This window comes from Crocodylus siamensis, chromosome 4 (genome assembly GCF_052110815.1).
Source record: "Crocodylus siamensis isolate JL-2025a chromosome 4, ASM5211081v1, whole genome shotgun sequence".
Lineage (NCBI taxonomy): Eukaryota > Metazoa > Chordata > Crocodylia > Crocodylidae > Crocodylus > Crocodylus siamensis.
Window position 1 is genome coordinate 128,468,844 of NC_143398.1, and position 24,639 is coordinate 128,493,482.

Genomic DNA, 24,639 nt, shown 5'->3' on the forward strand with positions numbered 1-24,639 from the left:
TCTACAATGAGCACTTTGTCATTATTGTCCATGTTATCCATTCACAAGTACAGTGTTTTCTCATTCAGAAAATCTTGTGATACGTACAGTTGCCCCTGTGGGATTCTTGGGTGTGCAGGAAAGAAAGGACTGGGTATACAATATTCATTTAGACCTCTGGAGAAATATACATATCAACTTCTGGGGCATATTTCATTTAAGAATATCTGGATTATGCATGCAAAAGAAAATTATGTAAAGGTTACAGCTCATAAAAGTTAATTTCTTTACAAACAAGTCTTCCATTCTAACCCCATCTCTAGACTGTAACTGCCCTCACAAACAATTACTAGTAACCTTGCCAAATCAGTGGCAGTCTTAGTGATTTAAAAAAACTTTTATTATTCCTTATTATTTTTATTACAGCAATGTTTAGAAACCCCAGAGGACATTCAGTGAGACAAGATAATGGAAACACAAAAAGAGTCTCTATACTGAGCAGCTTGCATTTAAAATATACAAGACAGATGGAGGATGAATAGGCAGAGAAGAAGAAAATGATTTGCCCTAGGTTGCAAGAGAGGTCAATAATAAATCTTTGAACAGAAATGCGAAGTCCTGATCCTGTGTCCTACTTGCCTCCACCATTTGGGAAACAAGTTGATACCAGCAAACTAATTTTCACTTTTGAACTTGCTTCAAGACATATGAAGCTTGTGTATGAATACTGTCTTCTAAGAGAAAGTTGTAATCTGGTGTTCAGGGAAAAATAGTATAGTGTATGTAATACTAGATTTTTTATAAATAGAGAGAATGTAATGTAGGGCTACAGAAACATATGGTAGTACAATCTCACAGATTTAGCCTTTGCAGAATTGTATATATGCATTGTTTTCTACCAAACCAAACATCTTCAGCAATGGTAATCAACATATTGGTTTGCTTAAACTTTTGAAGTGATTGTATCCTGAAAACTAAGTGTAACAATAACAATACAGGCATTTTATGCTTATTAGTTTCACTGCCTTGTTTAGCCAATACAATCCATTTACAAGTCCAAAGAGCTTTTTTCCAGTTCTGGCACTGAATACTCAACTAGAGATCTAACATTTAAGTTGAAATATTTATTCCTCTTGTTATCATTAGTGGTAAAGGGTTGAATTTTGCCAAATGTGTGAAGCTGAACAGAATCTATTTAATTTACTTCTACTTGTATTGATTCAGCAGTGCTAAATAGCAGGAACAGGACAGTTAAGCAGGGAGATAAGACTCAATGACGCACCAGGAACAGAGAGTTGCTGAGTAAGAAGCAGCCATTTCTATTCCTTTCCTTCTCTTTCTGGCATTGCCATAAAATCACTTCACTAGGGTCAGTAATTGGCAAACAGTACTTAATTTTTAAAACAAAGTTCCAAACTCTTAAGTTGCTAAAGATGTGACAGTACAAAATCAAAGTCATGGGCCTTGTTTTAAGAAAGTGGATCAGTAAACACTCAAGTTTAAGCATGAGTACTCAGTGGGATTACTGATGCACTTTACATTAAATTTATGCCTTAATATTTTGATTAATTGGAGCTGAAATCCCACCCACCATTCACTCTTCAGGCTTTGAAAGGTTTTATTTTATTTCTGGGGTAGTTTATTGAATAGGCAAGTGTCAACATAAAGAGGAGAAAAAATTCTATTGATCATTGTTTTTCTATTTTCATCATTAGTAGCATCTAAAATGGTATTAGAAATACAGTAAAAAAACAATATTTTGGGTTTACACACACATTTTCTGTGCATTCTACAGCATATTCTATATGTTGAGATGCACTGTTTTTTCCCCCCAGTATAATCAATTTGTTAGGTTCCCCATTGTACTTTTTTGTTCATTCCCAAAGCAACAGGAGGAAGAAGAGTTTCTTTCAAATAGTAGAAAGTGACTGCTGGAAAACCATAAAAATTAGTTCTCAGCATACTCCAGTATTTTGGGGGGCTATACCTACTGGAAACTGCTTTTAATTGACTGAATACTTCAAGATATTTTAAAATAATATGCCTGAGTTGTTCATAAATTAGTCATGACATTACAACAGACAATCCAAAGAACAATTTTCATTTTACTTTCTATTTTACTACAGCATTTTTGTCATTTGCATGTTATTTTTCATACTGTGTATTATTAAAAAAAAATCTAGAAGCCTAAAACTACTAAATGTTTTCAGTTTAACTGAATACTGTGATGGAAAACAAGATGATCAAGAAATAATTATATCCTGTCATGTGATTATTGCCTTCAAAAGTTTTGGCTGGACCCCCCCCCCCAACTACATTGACTTCAACAGACTGAGACCAGTTTATGTCAGTTAAGGAGTTACTGTATTTGTCCTTCTTTTTTTTTTTAAGGTAGAAAATCATTTTAGATCACCTATGTAATCTTTTCCCTCAATGACGTATGCTATCTTTTTCATTCATGAGAGGTAGAAAGTCCAGGCTTGGCTATAACACTCTTGTTTGCTACATAACAAATAGCATTATATTTAAAGAAAAATTTGAATCCCTAGCTCAAAGCACTTCACAGAGATGAGCACTGTTCTCCTGTTCTAGAGTTGGGGATAAGAAGGGACAAGAGGAACTAAATGCCTTGCACAAGGTCACATTGGGCAGCTTGTAGCAAGGTCAGGCAACAAATCACTCCCAATTCTCAGTGCTCAGCTCTGCCACCCAAGCTACAAGTTTTAGAGCACAAAAAGCTTTCACAGATGTGGTGCTCGGACCATGGCACTCCTGAACAAACATCACAACAGGGGTCAAACCTAGATTTTGAAAGTGTCCACATAATGAAGAAACATTAAGCAACAGCGTTCACTTACATTTTGAACATGTGAGCCCACCTAAGAAATATTAAACACCAATATTAAACAGAAAACTCCTAACACGTTCTGTTTTCAGCCAACAACAAATAAACATGAAGACACCATGCAAAAGCCCAGTGCTAAAGAAACCTGTACAATTGATACACTTCTACCTAGCCCCAAGGTTTGCCAGCAATGAAGCAGAGCAGCTGGCTTTGAGGGGAGACTGAAAGCTCTCCTCTTTCAGTCTTCCCTCTCTCCCAATGGGGAAAACAGCTAGACTGCTTTCCAAAGGGAAGCAGAAAGATACCAGAAAGACATGAAACTGGGCAAAATAAATATAGATATAGATAACCTGAAGAATCTAGGGGTCTGGTCGTCATGGAAACAAGTTCCCACTAATGAGCTTTGCTGGATAAGGGTGATGAATGTCCCAGTCCCATAAATTAGTAGGATCCAGGCACGATTAAGAGTCAAGGGAGGGCCAAGCCTGGATGCGGACCCTGGATCTCAGTTTGACCTTTCCATCAGTGTACTGAGCTGGGCTCTTCACATCCCCTGTGGGCTGCCTTTCTGCTGGAGGAGGCACAGAAAGTTTCCCAAATCCGAGCTGACAATGGGGCCAGGTAGAAAAGGGGTGTGGGGATCTGCCAAGACCTTCCCGCCCCACCCCGTGCCCTTCTCACCTACCTGCAAAGCGGCGGCTGCCAGGCAGCAGGACCCGGTGCCTGTAGGTTTCTCGTCAACAGGGAGTCTCCTGCCTTTCACATCACCCCCTCGGCTGCCCCCAGCCCTCCCGAAACAGGGCCGCTGGGGTCTGCCCCCGCCTGGGCGGAGACCAGGCTCGCTGGACCCCTCCCGAGATGCCACTCACCTGGGGGAGGCCGAGGCCGAGCCCGCCCCTGCCCCTGCCCTGCGGGCTCTGCCTGCCGGGTCATCGGCCCCTGCCTGCGGGGCTGGCGCACGCCGGGGCGGGACAGCGCCGCCCGGAGCCTCCTTCCTCCTCCCCGCCGGGGCGGGAGCAGCTTAGCCGGCGCCGGGCGGCAGCATCCCTCCCCGGGGCGGGGGCTGCTCCGCGACCGGGATGGCAGCGAGCGAGCGCCGCCCCCTCCTCCTGCAAGCCGCGGCGAGGTGGGGGCGCTCTCGGCTCCGTGCCTCCGCCACAAAAGTTGCGCCCCTGCGATGCCAAGTCGGGCTGTGGGGGCAGTGCTGCGCTCCGGGCACAGCCCCGCCTCTTGCCCCCGCTGGAGGGGGTCTGGCGGGCAAGCGGCCCCCTCATTGCAGCTCCCCCCGCCCTGAGAATCATCTCAGACAAGGGTGGGAAGGGGGCGCAGGGGGGTCACCTGGTGCCGGGGGGAAAGCAAAACCTGCTCTCTGTGTGGGGATTAAATGGGGTGTGAATAACTTTAAAAACGAAGCAGCGTTGTGGGCAAACAGTCATTCATGCTGTCTTTTCTCCTAGTTGTCACCGGAAGTGGGGGTTGGAAGGGACCCCGGGAGGACACCAGTCCAACTCCTGCTGAATCAGCCCCCACTAGATCATCCTAGCTGGGCTTTCTCTCTCTGGGGCTTAAAAGCCTCCAAGAGTGGCTCTCTGCGTAGCCTGGTCCAGTGCTTCACCACCCTCCTCGTGAGAGAGTTTTTCCTCATGTCTAACCTCAACTTCCCTTGCTGCAACTTGAGCCCATTGCTCCTTGTTCTGTCATCTGCCGCCACTGGGAACAGTGCAGCTCCTCGTAACCAGCTGAAGGGTGGTTTTAAATCCCCTCTTGGTCTCCTCTACACAAAATAAGTCCGGTTCCTTCAGCCTGTCCTCATAAACCAAGCCCCCCGCCATTTTCATTGCCCTCCGCTGGACTCCTTCCAACTTGTCTACATCTTTTCCACTTCTCTTCATGCATTTATTTACTACTAGGATTAATGATGGGCTCTAACACATCTATTAGTACCTTTGCTCCAGATTCTTTCTTTCTTTCTTTCTTTTTTTGCTGTCCAGAGGGGTGCCAGCTAATGGGGTGGCGGGGGAAGCACTTCATTAAAGTGCTCAGCTCCAGCCCTGCCCAGCTGGGAGTCTCAACAGAGCCTCAGCGAGTGGCTCATTAAGTGCACTGACAGGATCAATGGTTAATGCCCCTGTATGCAGGGGTGTACAGAGTGAGATCTACCGGGTCGGAACAAAGCCCTGTCTAATAAAGACATGGTTACTATGGCAAAGGAGGCGTGTGTTTATGGCTGGTATACCCAGGCATCAATTAGTGCAGAAACCAAACGAAGCAACTGCAAATACAATTTGCTACGGGGATATGGTAAAATACTTGAATAGAATCTCCTAGAAACAGTGACGCAAGTGATAGCCTGGTACCACTGCTGGCAATCAGTAGCCTTTGCTTAGTAACCGGATAATAGTTGGATTCCCACATTTTACTACAAATGAAAAGACCTAAGGTTAGATGGAGGCTGCAGGGGGAAAACACTCTTGACTTCAATTAGCAGGAATTTAAATGAGCTCTGGGGCAGAAGGGTAAAAGTCTGGTTTTTAATGCGATTCCACACAGCACACACACACATACACAGTTACTTATGGTTTCATAGTTCCATATTTAAAGGTGTAGTTAAGCAGTTTTTCAAATGTAACATATTTACTCAGCTGGGAAAAGGTATTTCTATTTCTCTGAGAGAAAGAAAAGCAGAAGAGCTGCAAAAAACCCAAACAAAAACCAAAACCACAAAAAACAAACAGAAGTATCCTCAGGTGCTCATACAGAAGAAACCAGGCAGTTTTAATAGGGAAGCTGTACAGTGATTTATGAGATCAGTGCTTGGGCTTCCTTGTCCAAACACTCCCACCCAAAGCACACTGAAACCTGGCAGGCATTCAGAAAACAGTGATCATGACTTCCCTTTAGGGTTGCCTTAAATTGACAAGTTTACCAATGGTCTCTTGTATGTAAATTATATTCCAAATAAGGTGTATATTTCTTCTACGGTGTATTGCATAAACTATGCAAAACAGGGAGGTCTGTAGAAACTGTCACAAGAGTGATGATGACTCATACTAGCCAAATGTGTATTATTTACTGTTTGTGGCTACAGCCACATTTCAAGTAGGCTGCTTAATAACATAATCTGCACATTCAAAACTGCTGAGGTTTAATTATGATATGGAGGAAATGAAGTACCATTTCTTATCCAATCTCTCTCTTTCTCGCTACACTAGCTTAACAAACTGTCCTGTGTGATAGCTTCATATCCATTAACTTAAATATAGAACTTCAAGCTGCTGAGATACACTTTAGATATATAGATATTGTATTGGCAAAGCAGTGTGATTACAAAATCTGTTTATAAAATTAGGGAAATACGAAGTGTGATATGCATACCTTTTATGCTAGGCAATCCAGTCAGCCATCTGAAAGCTGCAATAGGTGTTTTTTTATTTTAGAATTTTAAACGGAGATCAAATTCACCATCCTGCCCCTATCCCTTACAATAGGCTCTTTCAGTATGCAATTGTAATAAAACTACACAGCTCTATACCACAGGGCATAGATAGCTCTTTTACAAATAGGAACGTGGGTGGGAGAATGTTAATATTTCATATACTAATTGTAGTAGCTTTTCCAATTATGCAGGGAAATTAGTAGATTAGTTTATCCATTTAGTACTATGTAAGTGCTCCATACTTTCACTGAGTCCCCAAACTTCTAAACCCAAAGGACAAGATGCTGAATGAAAATTTAGAGTTGAAGGGAAAGTAACAACCAGCTATTCCAAGTCCATATTTTTTTTTCTATTTTGTTTTGTCAGTAAGCATATGCAGACAACCTTGATGTCAATGATGTGGGCTCTCCCATGACAATCCTTCTCTGGTGAAATGCTATGCATCAAGGAAATTCTCACCAGCCTGAGGCAAAGATTCAAAAGTAGGTAGCTCCTGGTGAGCATCACAAACTTCCTTTCCTTTCTCCTGCCATTGTGACACAGTATTTAGCAGAATTTACAGATTCGTTGGACTCTAACATGGCTGTGCTGTGAGGGCTTCTGCTATGGTCTCAGACTCAAAAGACATGTTTTAAATAGCTATGAAACTTCCCTCCAATTTCCAAGACAATAAACTAATAACTCCCTGAAGAGGGTTTTTTTTAAATGGTGAAACTGAAATACGTACAGGCTACACACTTTCCCTAAGGTCACACAATAAAATCAGTCAGTCTTAGTCCAATGCTTTAACCCAGTGGTTCTCAACCTTTTTACCCTGATGGGCTGGATGGGTGGTGCCTGGTCTGTTTGTGGGCTGGATCCAGCCTGTGGTCCCAATTTGGTGCCCAGGGTGGGTGTGGCAGGGCCCCATCCAGCTGAGTGGCATGGGCAGTCCATGCTGATTCAGTTGTGTAGGAGAAAGGGAGTATGGCCTGGTCATGATTCAGCTTCACAGGCAGAGGGGGCATGGCTTAGCTCTGATCTGGCTTTGTGGGGGTGGTCCAGCTCTGACCCACAGTATGGGTCTTGGGAATTTGGCAGCAGGTGATGGTGGCAATATTAATTGCCGCTGCCAAATATCCTGACCCATGGGAAACCCTGAGAGCTGGATGCCATGGCTTCATGTACTGGATTTGGCCCACGGGCTGGAGGTTGATCACCCATGGCTTAGTACAAAAGTCCTGATAATGACTGGGGTCTTTGGTTGCTACTGCCATAATCATGTGAAAAATAATAATACCATAATTTCTCAGACACTTTCTTCCAAGATCAGCCCCCAAAATTGGGTTGTGTGTATTTAGGAGAGAAGCTGTATTTTTGTTGGTGATAGAAGCGCCCTAGTTTGATCCCTGCTACACAGACTCCTCAGGGTGTCAATGGCCCATTAATGGCCCATTATTCTTCACTTCACAATTATTAAAGATCATCTCTTCTTTTTAATGGTCTTCCACTAATAAAGCTAACCTTAGGGGATTTTGCCATCTGCTAGGGCTTCCAGTCTCTTCTCCTATTTCACAGCTTTTTAGCCCTTGTCAAAATCAGAGGTCCACCCATGCAGACCAGCCTTCAGAAACAGCTAGGTTAGTAGGCTAAAAAAACAGGGTATAGATGTCACCCAACTATTTTTTTTCCTAAAAAATTAGCCGAGGCAGAATGTTTGGTGCCTAGGGTGTTATTGGGGGAGACAGATAAAGGAGGAGGAGTATCCTTCTTGCGCAGCGGTTGTAGCATGGGGTACTTCTACCTCTGCTCAAACTCCCTCAACATGGGCTGTGGCAGCCTGGGATGCTGTGGCAGCCTGGGATGCTGCCATTATGGTGCCCTATTTGAATTGATGCTAGGAACTGGTGGTCTTCTTCCCTCCACAAGTTATGCTACTACTGGGTTACAGTCCAATCCTGCAAACATGCATGGGTCGCTTTAGGCACATGAGTACTCCCACTTACTTCAGCAGGAGGAGGACTAAACCTTAGGCTTTAGCATAACCAGTTTACTTCTGACATGCCAAAGGCCAGATCCTGCAAAGATGTGTATGCACAAGTTAAGCATACCTGCAAGTCCTTATAGAGCGGTCCCTAAATCTCTAAGATATCATTAATAGAGCATTTAGCTTCACAGAGCCTTCAATTCTATGAAGCTTTTTCTTTGAAATTTTAAGCAGCTTTATACGCTAAGTAATTGTCATCTTACAGTTAGTTAATTTGTTCTTTATTTTACAGTGTTGCAAATATTAAATTATTCATTATTATTTCATTCCTACAATTGTGACAACAGAGAATGTCTTGTTATATGATTCTTTTTTGATTTGGCTGATTTACCTCCACTAATGTCTTAATTGTTTTTGTTGAACTACTACCATATCTTTTGTTGTGGTCAAATGCATGTTGTTTTTACACAGTACAAGGGAAAGAGGTAGTGTGTTAACCATCTGTCATAACTCATTTTTAATTATCATCAAGAGGAACTTCTTTCCTGGGCATTTTTGTAGAGAATATTCATGCTGGGTAGGTATATCCCAGCTACCAGATCATACCAGATGAGAAGTATTGACATCTGCAGTGAATTAAGTGTCAAACTGCTGACTGTGTGTTGGAGAGGTCCAAGCTCAGGTGGTTTGGAACTAGCCCTAGTCACCACATGGCCTTGGAAGATTGCCAGAGGTTTCCAAATTCAAATGTCAAGGAAATGACTCAGGGACAGACCTTAGAGTTCTTGGCCAGACTACATATAGTATTTCCAAGATGAAACTGTGATATCCCCGGGACCAATATCTGAAAGGTGGCCCAGAATCAGCAATGCTGGCACACATTGCTTTAGACATTTCTGGAGCCATGACTTTGGAAAGGATCAGCTACAGTGGAAATGTTTCATTGCTGATTGATTTAATTTGTGTTGTAACAACAGAGAAACAATAACATGGAGAAACATAACATTTAAGTGGAAATTTGAAAATGATGTTCATGCAAGCACATACAGCTATACACACACAAATACACATTTTCACCTCATCTGTATAAGGATCTGCACCCATTCCTTTTTCATACAGGTTTGAGCTAATTCATAGTCATTAAGGGCCAAACCCTTAAACTGATTGTACATTAGGCCCTAACGACAGTGCAAAACTGATAAGAGTAGCAATCCAACCTCTAGGGATCATAGACTCAACACTGATACTGGAATGAAGGGCTCAGCTATTGAGGAGGGAGCTCATTCACACTTCCACCCACTGAGCAGTCTATTGTGGAAGCTCTCTTTCCTATCCAAGTCAGACTCCAGCATCCCCATCCCACTAAGCTGTCAGAAGAAGGGAGAGACAGAAGGGTAACTATATTTAAGCAAGTAAATAAAAAGTATCAGTTACCTCTTAGTAAAGGATGTGAACTGGGGGACATTTCCATTTATGAACTGTTAAAATTTGTCATGAAATATCACACAAATAGATTTCATAGACATTAGGGTTGGAAGGGACCTCAGAAGATCGAGTCCAGCCCAACGCCCAAAGGGCAGGAAGTCAGCTGGGGTCATAGGATCCCAACAACATAAGCATCCACTTTTCTCTTGAAGGTGTTCAATGTGGGTGCTTGAACCACTTCTGCTGGCAGGCTATTCCAGACCTTGGGGGCTTGGACAGTAAAGAAGTTCTTCCTTATGTCTAGCCTGAAATGGTCTTGCAGGAGTTTATGACCATTCGACCTCGTCATCCCTTGGGGTGCTCTGGTGAACAAACGTTCCCCCAGATACTGGTGGTCACCCCGATAAACTTATAGGTGGCCATCAGACCATCCCGGAGCCTGCGCTTTTCCAGGCTAAAGAGCCCCATGGCTCTCAGCCTGTCATCGTAAGGTCTGTTTTCCTGACATCTGATCATGAGCATGGCTCTTCTCTGGACTCTCTCAAGCTTCTCCACATCCTTTTTCAATTGTGGGGCCCAAAACTTGACGCAGTACTCCAGCTGCGGCCTCACCAAGGCTGAATACAAGGGGAGAATGATGTTCCGGGATTTGCTTGAGAACCATCTATGGATGCAAGTCAATGTTTTGGTCACTTTACTAGCTGCAGCATCACATTGAAGGCTCATGTTCATCTTGTGGTCAATGATGACCCCAAAGTCTCTTTCTTCTGTAGTGCAAATAGGTTGTTTATCTCTCATTAGCATAAGATCACCAATAAACATCTTTAGTTTGGATATGATTCTTAACTAGGGTGCTGGGGCACTGGGATGCTGCCAGATCCTTTGAAAGGGTGCATTAGGTATGAAGAGGTAAATGAGGTATAAGGAGATAAACAGATAAGTATATAAATGCAGGCCTGCGTGAATGATCCTCCACCCCTACTGCTCAATTCCTCTACATGGGCGTAACCATTAATGTATAAATTATTTTTTGCTCAATTCACGGAAGTTATAGAGGGATGCTTCAAGTCCAGTCAGGGGTGCTTTGATTCCAGTGGGTGCCTCAAGTCCAACAAAGTTAAAAATTGCTGCTCTAACCCTTCAGATTCCCCTCCCTTTCAAATGGCTGAGGAAAAATATGACTCTTCCACTGTGTAAAAAATATTAATAAAGGTAGGCTCTGATGAACCATAATGAGGGATATGAGCTTGAGTCAAGGGGCTTTCATAGGCCTCAGTTCCATGACAGGTACAATGGAACTATGAATAAAAGCTTGGTGCAGAATTCATTGGTCCAAGATGATGCTATGATATAACAACACAGAAACAATAACACAGAAAAACAAAACATTTAAGTGGAAATTTGAAAATGATGTTCATGCAAGCACATACAGCTATACACACACAAATACAGATTTCTATCCTATCTGTATAAAGATCTGTACCCATTCCTTTTTCATAAATGTTTGAGCTAATTCATAGTCATTAAGGGCCAAACCCTTAAGCTGAGCAAATCTACCCTGCAGGGCTCCTGATCCCAGCCTGGCAGTCATCCACATTAATCACATGCTATTTTCCCTCAACCTGACCCCAACAGCTCTCTCCTCTATGAGAAGGTGTCTACAAACCCTAAATCAGCCTCTGGGGTCATGGATCTCAGCCAGATCAGAGAGCAATGCAAAACAGAGGTAGCAAGAGCTCAAATTTGGCCCTTTATATGAAATCCCTAACACTACAAAAATAATTAAAAAGAGATGCACAATACAAAAAGTGGCAGAAATAATTTTAACACAATTTCAAGTTAAGGAGAGACTTATGCAATCAAGGGGTGCACCCACACATGGAGACACGTGAATTTGCAGCAGCTCAAATAGCAGTGGGTCAAATTTGTGCCAGAGATTTGTGCCTCAGCATATGTGTGTGAACATACACTTTGTTGTGGGGCAAATTTTGCCACTTGGGACAAACTGACCCTGCCCAGCTCCTCCCAGATCTTCAGCCAAGGGGAGCTAGAAGCTGGGGCTAGCATCATCACACCCCCAAGTGGTTTCTGGGACTAGGAACCCCCCCAGGCAAGGGTCTCATGTCCCAGCACCAGTGTGGGCACGGGGTAGGGCTTCAATGTGGCAGATGCCCCTGAAGCTGTGGCTCCCACCAGAAGGTCTTGTCCCATCTGGCAGCTGGGCATACATGGTATGAGATGTGTTGGGGGATGTGGGGTTTTGGGGGGAAAGGGTGTGGGAGGTGGGTGTGGGGTTTGTGGGAGACTTGGGGGCATTGTGGGTGGGTGTAGGGTTGGGTGTAGGGTAAGGTGAGGATTGTGGGGCAGTGTGAGGCTTGTGCGGGGTTTGAGGGTGGGTATGTGGGTAGAGGGGTTGTGGGGGTTGTTTAGGGGTGTGTAGGTGGATTGTGAGGGAGTTTGTGGGTGTGCGGGGGACTATGTGGGTTGGGGAGGACTGCTTGGGATGGCTCCACCCCCACCAAGCTCTCCCACAGTAGCAGTAGAAGCAGTGCCTGTCAGGCGCTGATGCCTGTTCCTGACAGAGACCCTTGGCAGCACAGGGCCTCCACAGACTGGCAGCTGAACATGGGGCTGCCCCAGCCAGGACTGCACACCTATGGACAGAACTGGGCCAGCTTCTGCTGTCATCTGGGGCTTCCCGCACTGCAGGCAGAAGTTGCATGCCCTTGGACTGGGCCAGGTCCTGCCTGAATGGAGCCAACCAGGCCCAAGGGTGCACAGGGTACATGGAGGGAAGGACCCAGCTTGGCCTGAGAGTGCGCAGCTTCTGCCTGCAGTGTGGGAAGCCCCAGGTGACAGCAGGAGGCAGCCTGGTTCTGTTTGAGGGCACGTGGTCTGGGCCAAGCTGGCCCCATGTGCAGCTGGTCTAAGGTAGTCCTGTGCCACCAGGGGTCTCTGCCAAGAGCAGGCATCAGCACCCCAATGTCCACTGCTGCTGTGGCAGGGGGGTTGTGTGTGTGTGGGGGGGGGGCTATGAGCCATGTGGGAGGGCTGTGAGCCTTGTGGGAAGGCAGGCATTGGACCCACCACTCCTAAGCAGCCCCTACCACCCCCACAGTCCCTCCACTCCCACAAAGTCCCCCCATACTCACACACAGTACCCCCCACCCATACAGGCCCCTCCCCTCACATCCCTACTTAAGTGGGACAGTGCTTGGATCAATCCACCGCTGCAGCCTTGCCCTGATCCTATTTTTCACAGTACACTGAGGTAGTGTGCTGGGGCAGCAGGGAATGGGGCAGCCATAGAGATGCTCTGGCCATGAGCTTGAGCATCTCTGGAGGACCCAGGCTCTGATTGTTTCACTTTTTTCTGTTGTGTTTTTGTTTGATACGGGATTTCCCAGTATCAAATTTAGAATCCGTGCTGCATATAACATTTTATTTATTCTTAGTGTGCCTCTTGTGGCATCTCAAACCACTTTGAAGTGCTGCATCAGTCACATGCACACTCACCTGGATGCACCCAAGGGGTCAATAGAAGCATTATTTTATGTATATATCTTGCTTGATTTACAATTAAGGAAGCAAGGCAATGCATCTCAACTAAAATTCCTGTACATTTTAATTAGCTATGATATCATTCACTTGTCCTAAATTATTGCATAAACTATTAAACTGTTGTTACACCTCACCGCAAGCGGCTGCACTTTAGGGGTGAGTGAAATGATTATTTGCCACATACATTTTGTAGAGGTATGAGAAGAACCATATCAGTAAAAGTTTATTATATTTTACTAGGATATATCATATTTAGTCAAATAAATACAATATGAGGTTTCCCCCTAGTCAGCATGGGGATAAAAGTCCCTTGTCATATAGTTGCATACAAGGAAACCACATTAAATACACGGTCTATCATTAAATTACTGCCAAAAGCAGCTTGTTCTCAGTAATGGAAACCAAATATGAAGTTGATTAAATGTAGCCAATACAGTGCATGGCCTGTATTGGGCAAACATGTTGATGGGAACCTATCAAAAGGATAGGTTAGTACAACTCACCTGAATAAGATACATGGTAGTGTCCATTGAGTGCAGTCCTCATTAGCACCAGCTGTTTTTCTAAAGTCCTGGTGAGGACATGGCATATATTTTGACTTCTTTTTCACTCCCACAGCTGAGGTGTCCCTTTATTTCCCATTTCAAATGATTCCTGTTTCTTTATCAGCCTTAAATGTCTGGCAAACATCACAAAATGGGCCCACAAACAGTTCACCCAGAATTCTTCTGTTGCTCCCTTTCCCAGCCTGGCACATATGATTAGCGTGGACCTGCCCTCCATGGGCACGTGTCCTTGCAGCAGCTCAAATAGAAGCAGTGAAAATTTGAGCTGGGGCTTTTTGCTTCAGCGCATGTGCCCGGACATGCATTTCATTGTGGAGCAAATTGTGCCACCTGGCTGGCTTCTCCCAGATCTTCAGCCAGGGGGAGCTAGAGCCCGGGGCCAGCACCTGTGCTGTCCCCAGTAGTATAAAAAGCTGCCCTGGCAAGTAGCTCAGGGCTGCTAGCTCTCAGGAGCTTCTGGGGTCCAGCCAATTGGTACCTGGAAACACTAACCCTTGTGCCAGCTGGACTGCTGAAGCAGCCCTGAGAGTTCCCTGCACCCTCTACCCATTGCAGCAGTCTGGCAGTGGGGGCTGCTGCCTGGCTGTGACCTGCTGCATGCCTGCCAGACCCAAATGAGGCATCTGCACACCTGCCAGACTTGAATGGGGACTGTAGCGCCAGTAGAGGCATCTGCCCCTCTGGACCAGCTGCCAGTAGACTGCGGTTGCAGGGTTGGCCTTTCTGTGGCACTGCTGCCATATGTGCCCTTGCCCTGCCATCTGGGCAGCTATCACCTGGAAGATGTTCTGGGTGTTGTGGTCTGCTTGGAACTGTCAAAGCATGTCCTCCTGGCCCCATTTGGCCAGGAGGTCACCCACAGCCAGATGGGTCCAAGGTGCCAGCTCTGAGCAGGCAGGGTCCTGCGACTGGCCTTCCTATCAGGAATTCTAATGTTCCGTATTTGAAAACTGAAAAATCCCTGATAAAAAAATCCCAAAGTCACTCTATAAAATACTCCCAAATCCATGTTCCTCCACAAGTAAAACAAAACACCACTATAACGAGAAAGAGAGAGTGAGGCAGAGACAGCAATCAGTTGGACAATGTTTTATTGAAATATTTACACTGTTAAAGCAAGTCTCTTATCATAAATAATAAATACAGGTTTCATGAATTCATGAATACATATTTTGCTGCCCTCCCACAGGGTGATGGCCCCCACACAAGGGGTTCATCCCCCACACAAGGGCTATGGCCTCCCAACAGGGGAATCAGCCCCTACACAAGGGATTCGTCCCCTACACAAGGGGTTCAGCCCCCCAACAGAGGGTTCAGCCATCACACAAGGGCTATGGCCCCCCAACAGGGCGTTTGTCCCCCAAACAAAGGGTTCGGCCCCCCAACAGGGGCCAAATGGCCCCTACAGGGGCTACCACCGCCTGCAAGGCCCACATGTCCCACCCCAGGCCCCCCGATTACTGCCCCACCTGGCCCCATCCCCCACCAGCTGCTGAAGCCCCCCAAATGGATGTCATACCTAGCCCCAACCCCCAACTTGCACCCCCAGACCCCTAAGGCTACACAAAACCCCAGGCACCATAACTTTGAAAAAAAACCCAGAAAAAGAACAGGAAAAAATGGGAAAAAAAGCCGCTGCTTACCTGAGAAGGGGTGGGGGGGCTCCAGGGACTCCTGGCAGAGTCCCCCCAGGGCAGCAGAGGGGCAGGAGGGCCCAGGCTGTGAATGCTGGGGCTGTCAGCCTGCCCTGCACTGTGCAGGCGGGGCCCCAGTCAGCCACATGGCAGTTGGAACTGCCGGTAAGTGCCGGGTTTGTTTGTTTGTTTAAGTATGGGGTGGGGGGATAGGTGGGTTGGGGGGATGGGGCCAGCCAGGACAGGGGGAGGGGGCCTCGGGGGGGCTGGCAGGGGGATGGGCCAGCCAGGGCAGGGGGAGGGGCTTCAGGGGAGGGGGCTTCGGGGGGCTGGCAGAAGGAGGGGTCCACCTGGCAGGGGTCAGGGGCCTCAGGGGAGCTGGCAGGGGGGCAGCAGCAGGGGTCAGGAGCCTTAGGGGGCTGGTGGGGGGAGGGTCCAGCCATGGCAGGGGTTGGGGGCCTTGGGAGGGCTGGCGGAGGGAGGGGCCAGCCTCAGCAGGGGTCAAGGGGCCTGTGAGAGTGGGCAGGGCTGTTGGAGGTCCCCCCCATGGTCCCCTCCCCTTCCCTCCAGGCCCCTCCCCCTTACTTACCAGCACCGGGACTGGTGCTGAAACATGTGGCCTGGCTGGCCATGTGTTTCAGCACCATGGCGAGGAGCCAACCATAGAGATGCTCTGGCAGGCCCCTACCAACCCCCCAGAAGCTCCCGACCCCTGCCATGGATGGCCCCTCCCCCCGCCACAGTGTTTTCATGGGGGACCCAGCCTCCGGTTGCCTCAAGGCACAGTCTCAGACCATGCCCTGCCCCGCTTTTTTAAGTTTCAATTTTTTTAGACCCCTGGATATCCTGGAACATTTTTTTATTTCCGCACGTGCCTGTTGCCCCACCTCAAAGGGGTTTGAGGCAGGGCAAGAGGCACATGCGTACTTGTACGGATGTGCCCCATGAGGTAGATACAGGTTGCCTTGTACCTTATCTGCATATATATTTTTGCAGCATCCCAGGACTTGTGACAAGAACACCTGGTTCCAGTCATGAGTGGGGATGGGAATTAGCATGCAGATCATTTGGAGGAGGGAAGGGTGTGATAGCTGGAGTATGTACATATGCTGAGCAGTGCTGAGCTGTGGAGTCACCATGGCTTGAAATGCTGTTGACTGGTGGGGCCCAGCTCACTGAACTGTATGGTAAGTCATGAGCCTTTTGACTTTGGACTAATATCATGCATAGTTTGTACTATATATAAATGCTGCTTAAAAATGTGTTTATGGAGTACCTGAGCTAAAACTTGCAGCAGTGTCAAAAAATTTAAATGCAGTAATTCTGGATTAACAAAATCTATAGGCATTATATGCAAATTATTACATCTGTGTTTCAAGGTCAGTGTTTTCAAATTTTCTTCTCACTTCTATGTACTCCAGACATGTGTGGACAGTTGATTCCCTGGGGACAAATAGCAGCGGCACACCTTGTTCCACCATTTCTTGTCCCCAGGGAACGCTCATGCCACATGTACTTTGGTGTGCGGGTGGGGTATGGGAGGCTGAGGCCAGCACTGTGCTAGCCCCTGCAGCCTTACTTGAGGTCCTGGGGGCCTCCCAGGGCTGCAGCCACAGTGATTCTGCCATGCAGGGCCTGGCTGGCAGTGAAGCATGCCTCTGGGTGGGCTGGTTCCATTTTCCACTGGTGCACACTGGCTGAGTGTGTGTTGTTCTGGGTTTTTTTTCAACTTTTGCCTCCATGAGCACATGCTCAGACAGCATGCCGTTGCAGTGCAAAGACCACCAGACTGTGTGGTATGTGGCACTGCAAACATGTTTGCAGCACCACATACTGCACGACCACACGTGTCTGGATGTACCCAGGGAGTGCAAGGCCTGACAGTAAGGAGTGGGAGGGAAGTGGTTGCAGGGGGCAAAAGTGTGTAGGGGGGGTGGGGATAGAAGACAAGTGGATTACCTGGCCCCCCAGATTTATTTCCCCTGCTGTAGCAGTAGGAGGGGGACAAATTCAAGGCAAATTTCCAATAATGAGATTTATACATTTTTCACAAATTTACATTTTTCATATATAGAATCTAATTATTTTTTGGGGGGGTCATCTTATATCTGAGTAAATACAGCAGTAAACCAGACTGGGGAGGAGGGTAAGTGGGGGATCTGGTGGCCATCTATAATATCTGTGTTCTTGGGGCTAGAACACAAATCCTAGATTTCATTTTTTTCTAGGCCTTGCCTCTGGCTGTCAATGTAACCTTGGGAACCTACTTAACTTGCATAGGTTTCAGTTAATCTATCTGTAACATGGATATAGTCATGCCTGTATCTTGGAAAAGCTGAGAGACAATTTTTCTTCTGCAGAGTATTTTAAGACTCCAAAATGAAAGTTCTTATGCAATGTGCATTAGTTGCAGTATAGTATTACTATAGGTTCTGTTGGATCTTGACTCATGCTCCATTCCCTTTGAGTTGTTTCAGAGGCTAAGAGGGACCAGAGGATTTCCCTAGAACAATTTCTGACTTTTGAGAGTCAGTTATGCTGAGTCTATAACACCACCTTTTTTACCCACCTCCAATGCACAGGAGAATACTAGAAGGGTTGTATATTATGAGTGCATGCTAGGAACAGGAGGTAGGGCATGGGTGCATGGAGTTACAGTCTGGTGATTCCCATCTGGTGGGACTCCCTTAGTGGGTCATTATGAGCCGGAGAAATTTAGAGAAACACATGCTAGGTTATGATCCACGCGCCAGTTTTGCATTCCACAAAGCTGTGCTGAACTGAGCTCTGTCACAGCTAAGGACCTAGACCAGTATTCTCTTATAAGGGAGGTGAGAGGAGTGTTTTTCTTTTCACCAGTAAAGGTTTTATTTTGATGGGTGTTCCAAATGAGATTTTCCCTAATCTGCTGTGTAATCCATTCAGACAATCTCTATGTAGGCACATTATATTAATCCCTGTTATTATAGAGAATCCATGGAAAAGGCCAAGATGTGTATTACTTATTTTTCAGCATTTCATTGGAAATATTCCCTGCAATTTCTGCCTAATAAAATATATATATTAGAATAAGAAACAGAGCAAAACCAAGTGGTATGTCAGCTAAGGGATTTCTCTGTTGTATGGTAATAAATGGCACAAAGCTATGTCAAGAGGTTTTTAAATGTCAGCTGAACCCAGAGTTTGGAGTCTATTCTCTAGAATCGCTTATGTTTTCCTTTATACTCAATCTCCATGGAATCTATCATTGCATAGCAGACACAAAATAAATTGTAAAATCATCATGTAACTAGGTTTCTTTTCTACAACATTTTATGTTCAATGGTTTTATCCTTGGCCTAGGGATTTTCATACAATAAATAACTCCCATTACTATTAATGGGAGTGACTTGTATAAATCCCTTGTGCATTAATGAGAGATTAGACCTAGCACAATGTGCCACCCTTTTTTGCTTAAAATGTTGTTGATGAACTGAAGGAGACTACTAAGGGCTCCTTTAATCCCTTGTTGAAATTCTGCCACCAGAAAAGGATATTGGGATGATTACCTCTCTCTGAGGAAATTGACCCTTCTCTAGATACTATTAATTTACCCCTTCCAAAGACTTTTGTGATCCCTTGGGATCAGTTATGCTTATAGGACAAATGAACCAAACTGCACCAAGTATCAGATAGTCTTGAAGTATCGCCTAGGCCAGGGCTGTCCAAATGGAGGCCCATGGGTCATGTGGCCCACAAGCAGTTTATTTGCATCCCCAAGCTCCTGCTAGGCCATCACTCTCCTGAATGCTACAACTGCAACAGCAGCTGGTGGCTTCAGATTCCCCCTCCCTCCTGTAGCTGTTGTTTACTGCCCCCACCCTAGGGAGAAGGGCAGTGCCATACAGGGTGGGAAACAGAGGATGAGCTAGAGGCCATGCAAGGTCTGCACCGTCCATGGCCCAGGGACCTGTGATTCACCTTGGTGCAACCTGCACAGCATGCAGCCCCTAGTGGTTTAGTCGGAGGGGTGTGCAGCCCGCTAGCTATTTGGAAACTGGGCAGCCCTAGGAACCCCCAGATTATGGGCATACATTTCAAAAGGGAAGCCTTTCCTAAAGGCGGCAGCTGATGTGTTTTAATTGTTATACATGGACAAGCTAGGAATGATACAATGCAGTAAAACTGCTTCAAATTCAACCCTGAATGAAGCAGAGTTAAAGTTGAAGCAGAGTTAAAGTTATTTGTATTTCTTGCTTGTCCACATGTAATAATTGGAATGTGACAGCTGCTGCCCTTCCAAAATGTTCCCCTTCTGAAACATGGGGATGTATGTGTTCAGCTTCAGATGTACGTGTCCATACCCTTATATAGCATCTTCACTGTTCAGTTCTGTGCTATGCTACCTTCAATCTACTCAAGATAACATTTCAATTCATACTACAACCTAAGAACCAAATGTTGTGTCCCTGGCACTCTCTAGGCTTCCACCAAAGATCAAAGTTGCAATATGCTGGCCTCTCAAAGTCTATCTCTGGCATGCTTAACAGCAGTGGTGCAGCAGGGAAAATGTGTTCTTGTATTGTTTTAAGTGTTATGGGTTGTTGGAGATTTGCTCTTCGGTGGCAGACTCAAGAATACACATGCTGACTTACCCCTTATGACTTAGAAACCTAAGGATTTACAATCTCTGCTGTTATAGCTTTGCTAGCATATATTTTTTTACAGAGTTCAATGGTGGAGAGATGGAGTATGCCAGCAAGAGAGAGGAGTTGTCCACCACTTTATCTATGCCATCTCCCTGAGTAGTACAAGCTATGCCAACATAAGTTCTCTTCTAACAGTAAAGCTGTCAAATCTGGGGTTTTGATGACATGGCTGTCAGCTAGAAGTCATGACCTCTTCAAAACCCTTTCCAATATAGTTCTTAGAGCAAAACTTTGCAGGCTGAATCAGACCTAGGTCACAAGACTCCTCATTCACTTAGGCTCAGATCCTCAAAGTTATTTAGGCACTGGAATTAAATATCTTTGAGGATTTAAATGAACACTTTACCCTCACTAAGTATAAATTCACCTACCTGTGCCACTACTTCCTGACTTGTTTTAATGGAAAACAAGAATTTCCAGAAAAGAGTTGGGAGTGAAATAGGGAAATGAGAAGGGCTTAACATCAAGTATTGAAAAAATTTACATAAGGTATGGAAAAATGTTTGGTAGGGATTTGCTGTTAATTCAGCCTATGGGTTTTTGAAAAGGTACTCATGACAAGTACTACTATGAGCATTGGCAGCAGAAGTGGGGGCTAATGGGGCTTAGCCCACCCCAAACATGGGGCAGCAGTAGGGCTGCAAGGCAGCCAGGCCATGGGCTTCTGGTGGCTGCACCAGGGGTAGGGTAGGAGTGGGAATGGGGCTGGACCATGGGACGGAGTCGCAAGCTGCTTGTCTCGGGGGGCATCCAGTGTGGGGAGTGGGTGGCAGCTGTTGCAACAGAATTTTGCGTCTGGGGCTGTATGGAAGGAGACCATGGTATGGCTCTCTAAGTAGGTCAACCAACTGCACTTTGAATTACCTCGCCACATTTAGATGACATCAGACACCTGAGATCAGTACCATGAGCATGGTTTGGTGATGAGTGCAGAGCCCAAGGAGGTGCTGTGCACAACACCTGTATAAAGGAGTGTGGGGCTTGCCTGTGGTGTGTGCATGTGGTATGGTGATGTTCTATGAGTGCAATGGCATGTTATAGAGAGTGACTGAATACTTGGTGATTTAATAGTGAGACGGACAGTGTACGGGTACGATTGGACCTGTTGAAGGTGAAGAGCAAGGACGAGTGAGGTGCTCTGTGGGGGTGTACCACTGAATACTCCAGAGGCTTGAGGGTCTCCAGCATTTGCTTCCCTTCAGTGGACTCCGCAGTGGAGGCAATAAAGGTTGGCTCTCCAGAACTCCCCCCTTCAGGTGCATCTAACGCTTGTGGCAGTGGCCCTTTGCCCCATAGCTGTAAGTATAACCAAACCTACCTCCCTTCTCTGCTCTTGTCCTTTAGTAGTGATAAGTTTGCTAGTTTAGTCAGTACAAGGTAAGCCAACGTCTGTCTGGCATGGACCTGAGAGGCAGATCACCCTCAGGAACCCAGTGACTGTAGGGGCCAGAGTCTAATAAAGATTCCCTTCCCCTTCTTTAATAAAGTTGATATTGTTTTGGATTTGATAGCCTAAGGAATATAGATAGAAATAGATAAACAGTTAAATTATAAAAAGAGTGTGTCATTATTGTGTGTGTGTTGTGAATTCCACTTGCTTACATGTTACTTGGTATTTGTACTTAGTAAACCACTGTTATTCATTTAATTTAATTAACTGTGTTGGCGTGCTAATTAATCAAATCTCAGCATTAATTACCAGGAGGATCAGGTGGTGATTAGATACCAGTGGTGCCAAAAGTTAGCTATCTCCAGGGCTAAAGACCCCCCTCCTCCTTAGCAACTGGACCGAGAAATCAGCTGCTCTTCAGGCAATCCTAATTAACTGATTGAATGCTAATTAAGGTCCCCCACTAACACTGCACACACCCTGGGAAGGCAGGCTGGGGCTGTGTCTAAGCCAGGTTCTTCCCAGCAGGCGGGGGGCGGGGGGAGGAGGGGGTGGTGATGGTACTGGGAGGGAAAATTTGCCGTAGCCCGCCCATCCCCTCTTCCAGTGCTGCTACCTCCCACCCCAAGTGCAGCGTGGCCCAACCCTTCTGCTGGGAAGACCCCAGCTTAGCTCCGGCCCCAGTCTGCAGCTGCAGCTCACCTCCCCATGTGTAGATCCAGGGGCACATGCTCCCTGTGCCCTCCTGGGGTGTATGAGTGTTTATTATTTATACAGCAGTCTATGAGCTAGAGGAAATAGGGATAGAATTGTACCAGGCCCTCAAGCTTAGGGAAATCCCCAAATCATTCGTAATAAACATTAAGATATCATGGGTGCATCTACATGTGTGCCCCACTGCGCTATTCATACTGCACAGTACCTGCTGGTACTGCACAGTCCTGGTGGCACACAAGTCATTTCTGACCCTACTTTCGCTTGTTGCTACTGCGCATTAGTGCCTGCCAATGCTACATCATCATAGTGACAAGCTACATCACTGTAGCTCATTGCCACAGCAACGCTAGGATGTCATGTAGATGTGTGCAATGAGTAAAGTAATATTTTCAAGTATCATGGGTGTAAAAAAAGAAGTGATTGCTACAAATGCATTAAAAATAATAATTCAGAGAACAGTTCTATTTGAATTCTCAAATTTCCATTTTACAAAATGGCACTTGAGAGGGTTACCAGGATATTTGAAGCCTCCAAATTTCTCACAGGCCCTGATGACAGAGGACTGGAATAATAGGCTCATCAGTGCTACCCTTGTTAGCATCATAACCAAAAGAGACTTGGGGGTCTTGACTGATCACAAGATGAACATGAGGCACCAATGCGATGCCATGGCTGGCAAGGCTAACCAAACTCTGGCATGCATCCATCGATGCATCTCTAGCAAAACCAGGGATGTCATCCTCCCACTTTACTCAGCCTTGGTGAGGTTGCAACTGGAGTACTGCATTCAGTTTTGGACCCCCCAATTCAGGAAGGATGTGAATAAGCTTGAGAAAGTCCAGAGGAGAGCCACCCATATGATCCAAGGCCAAGAGAGCAAACCCTACAAGGAGAGTCTGAGGGACATGGAACTCTTCAGCCTGGAGAAGAGAAGGCTCAGGGGGACTTGGTGGCAGCCTATAAGTACATAAGGTGTGTACATCAGGATCTGGGAGAACAGTTGTTAACCAGCGCTCTCCAAGGAATAACAAGGTCCAAAGGCCACAAACTCCTAGAAGGCCAACTCAGACTGAACATAAGGAAAAAATTTTTCACAGTCTGAGTGTCCAGGGTCTGGAACAGACTCCTCCCAGAGGTAGGGCAAGCACCTACTCTGGACTCATTCAAAAGGTGTTTGGATATTTATCTTGCTGGGATCATTTGATCCCCGCAGACTTCCTGCCTATGGCAGGGAGGCTGGACTCGATTGATCTTGCGAGGGCCCTTCTAGCCCCTAATGTCTATGAAGTCTATAAAATCTATTACATCTAGAAATGTGATGACAAGCGCACTATCATGCGCTTAGGGACTAATAGCAGAAACTTCTATTATAATCTACTGGAAATGACTGAGGAGAAAGATAAACAAACAAAAACAAGCCCAATTTTTCTGCCTTTTGAAGAATATGTTTTCTAATGCTGCTGCATGTATTTACATAATAATGCAAATTCAGTTTTTGTCACTTCTTTAATGATAAAAGCAATATTCCCTTAAACAAGATACTACCACTATCAACTACAATCTGAGTCCCCTTACTAAGATTTCTACCTTCAATTTGTTTGTAATACTTTTAACAATCTTGGCAATATGAATTCCTACAGATTCTGTTTTCCTCTGCTTGTATTTTGCTCTGTGGCTACTGCAGGTGAAGCCAGCATGGCCTCAGTCTGTGCATTTCTTTGTTTATTCACATTACAATTAGAAGTATGAGCAGGAATGTGCAGGGGTCTAGGGAATAGTGTTCATTTGTTAGCTTTTACTGCAAACGTAGGAGAAACAAACAAAGAAAAAAGATCAGACACCATTCCATGGTCCTTCTGTGTTGCTAAAACACAACCAGCGCATGAACAGATTTGGTAGAGGTAAAAAGCAAATATTGATTTAATGGATGTACCCTATCATGATTTGCATCAGCCAATGAGGATTCTTTATGAGCCTGTTCAAGTAGGAGTGGCAGATTTGAAAAACCGTTTTAGTATCTGAAACTATATTCACTATCACAGGAACGTAAGTATATTCATTTAGAGAGGGTGGGGGGCGGGAATTATTTCAGGCAGAAGGCCGCTTAATGAGTTTTGGTGACCTGTCAAGGGCTACATGGGTAGTCCTGCCCCTTGACAGTTGCTGCACCCTCTTGTCACCACCTTGGGACTGGAAGTCCCACCCCCCACTGCCTGACCTTTGCCACTGGGAGTCCTTCCCCTTGCCCACTGGAAATAGTCCTTTTGGGAGGGGGGTTACCATCTTAGAACCAGAAAAAACCCAAATCATACATTAAAAGTCAAATACCCACTATAATATATTTTAATTTTATTACAAAAAATATTTTTGTCATGATTTTTGTTTGCATAGTCTATATAGTTGTGGGGACCCCTCCACATTCCCCCCATGGT

At 45.6% G+C, this 24,639-nt stretch overlaps 1 protein-coding gene across 1 annotated transcript in view; it reads right to left on the reverse strand.

Annotated features, from left to right (window-relative positions):
* Positions 1–3,982, reverse strand: part of SHISAL1 (shisa like 1) — a 125,911-nt gene extending 121,929 nt beyond the window's left edge. Inside the window, exon 1 of the mRNA XM_090043778.1 lies at positions 3,694–3,982. Coding sequence (XP_089899904.1) covers positions 3,694–3,757 — 64 coding nt within the window. The 5' untranslated portion in view covers positions 3,758–3,982. The remainder of the gene's footprint in view (positions 1–3,693) is intronic.
* Positions 3,983–24,639: the final 20,657 nt, after the last annotated feature.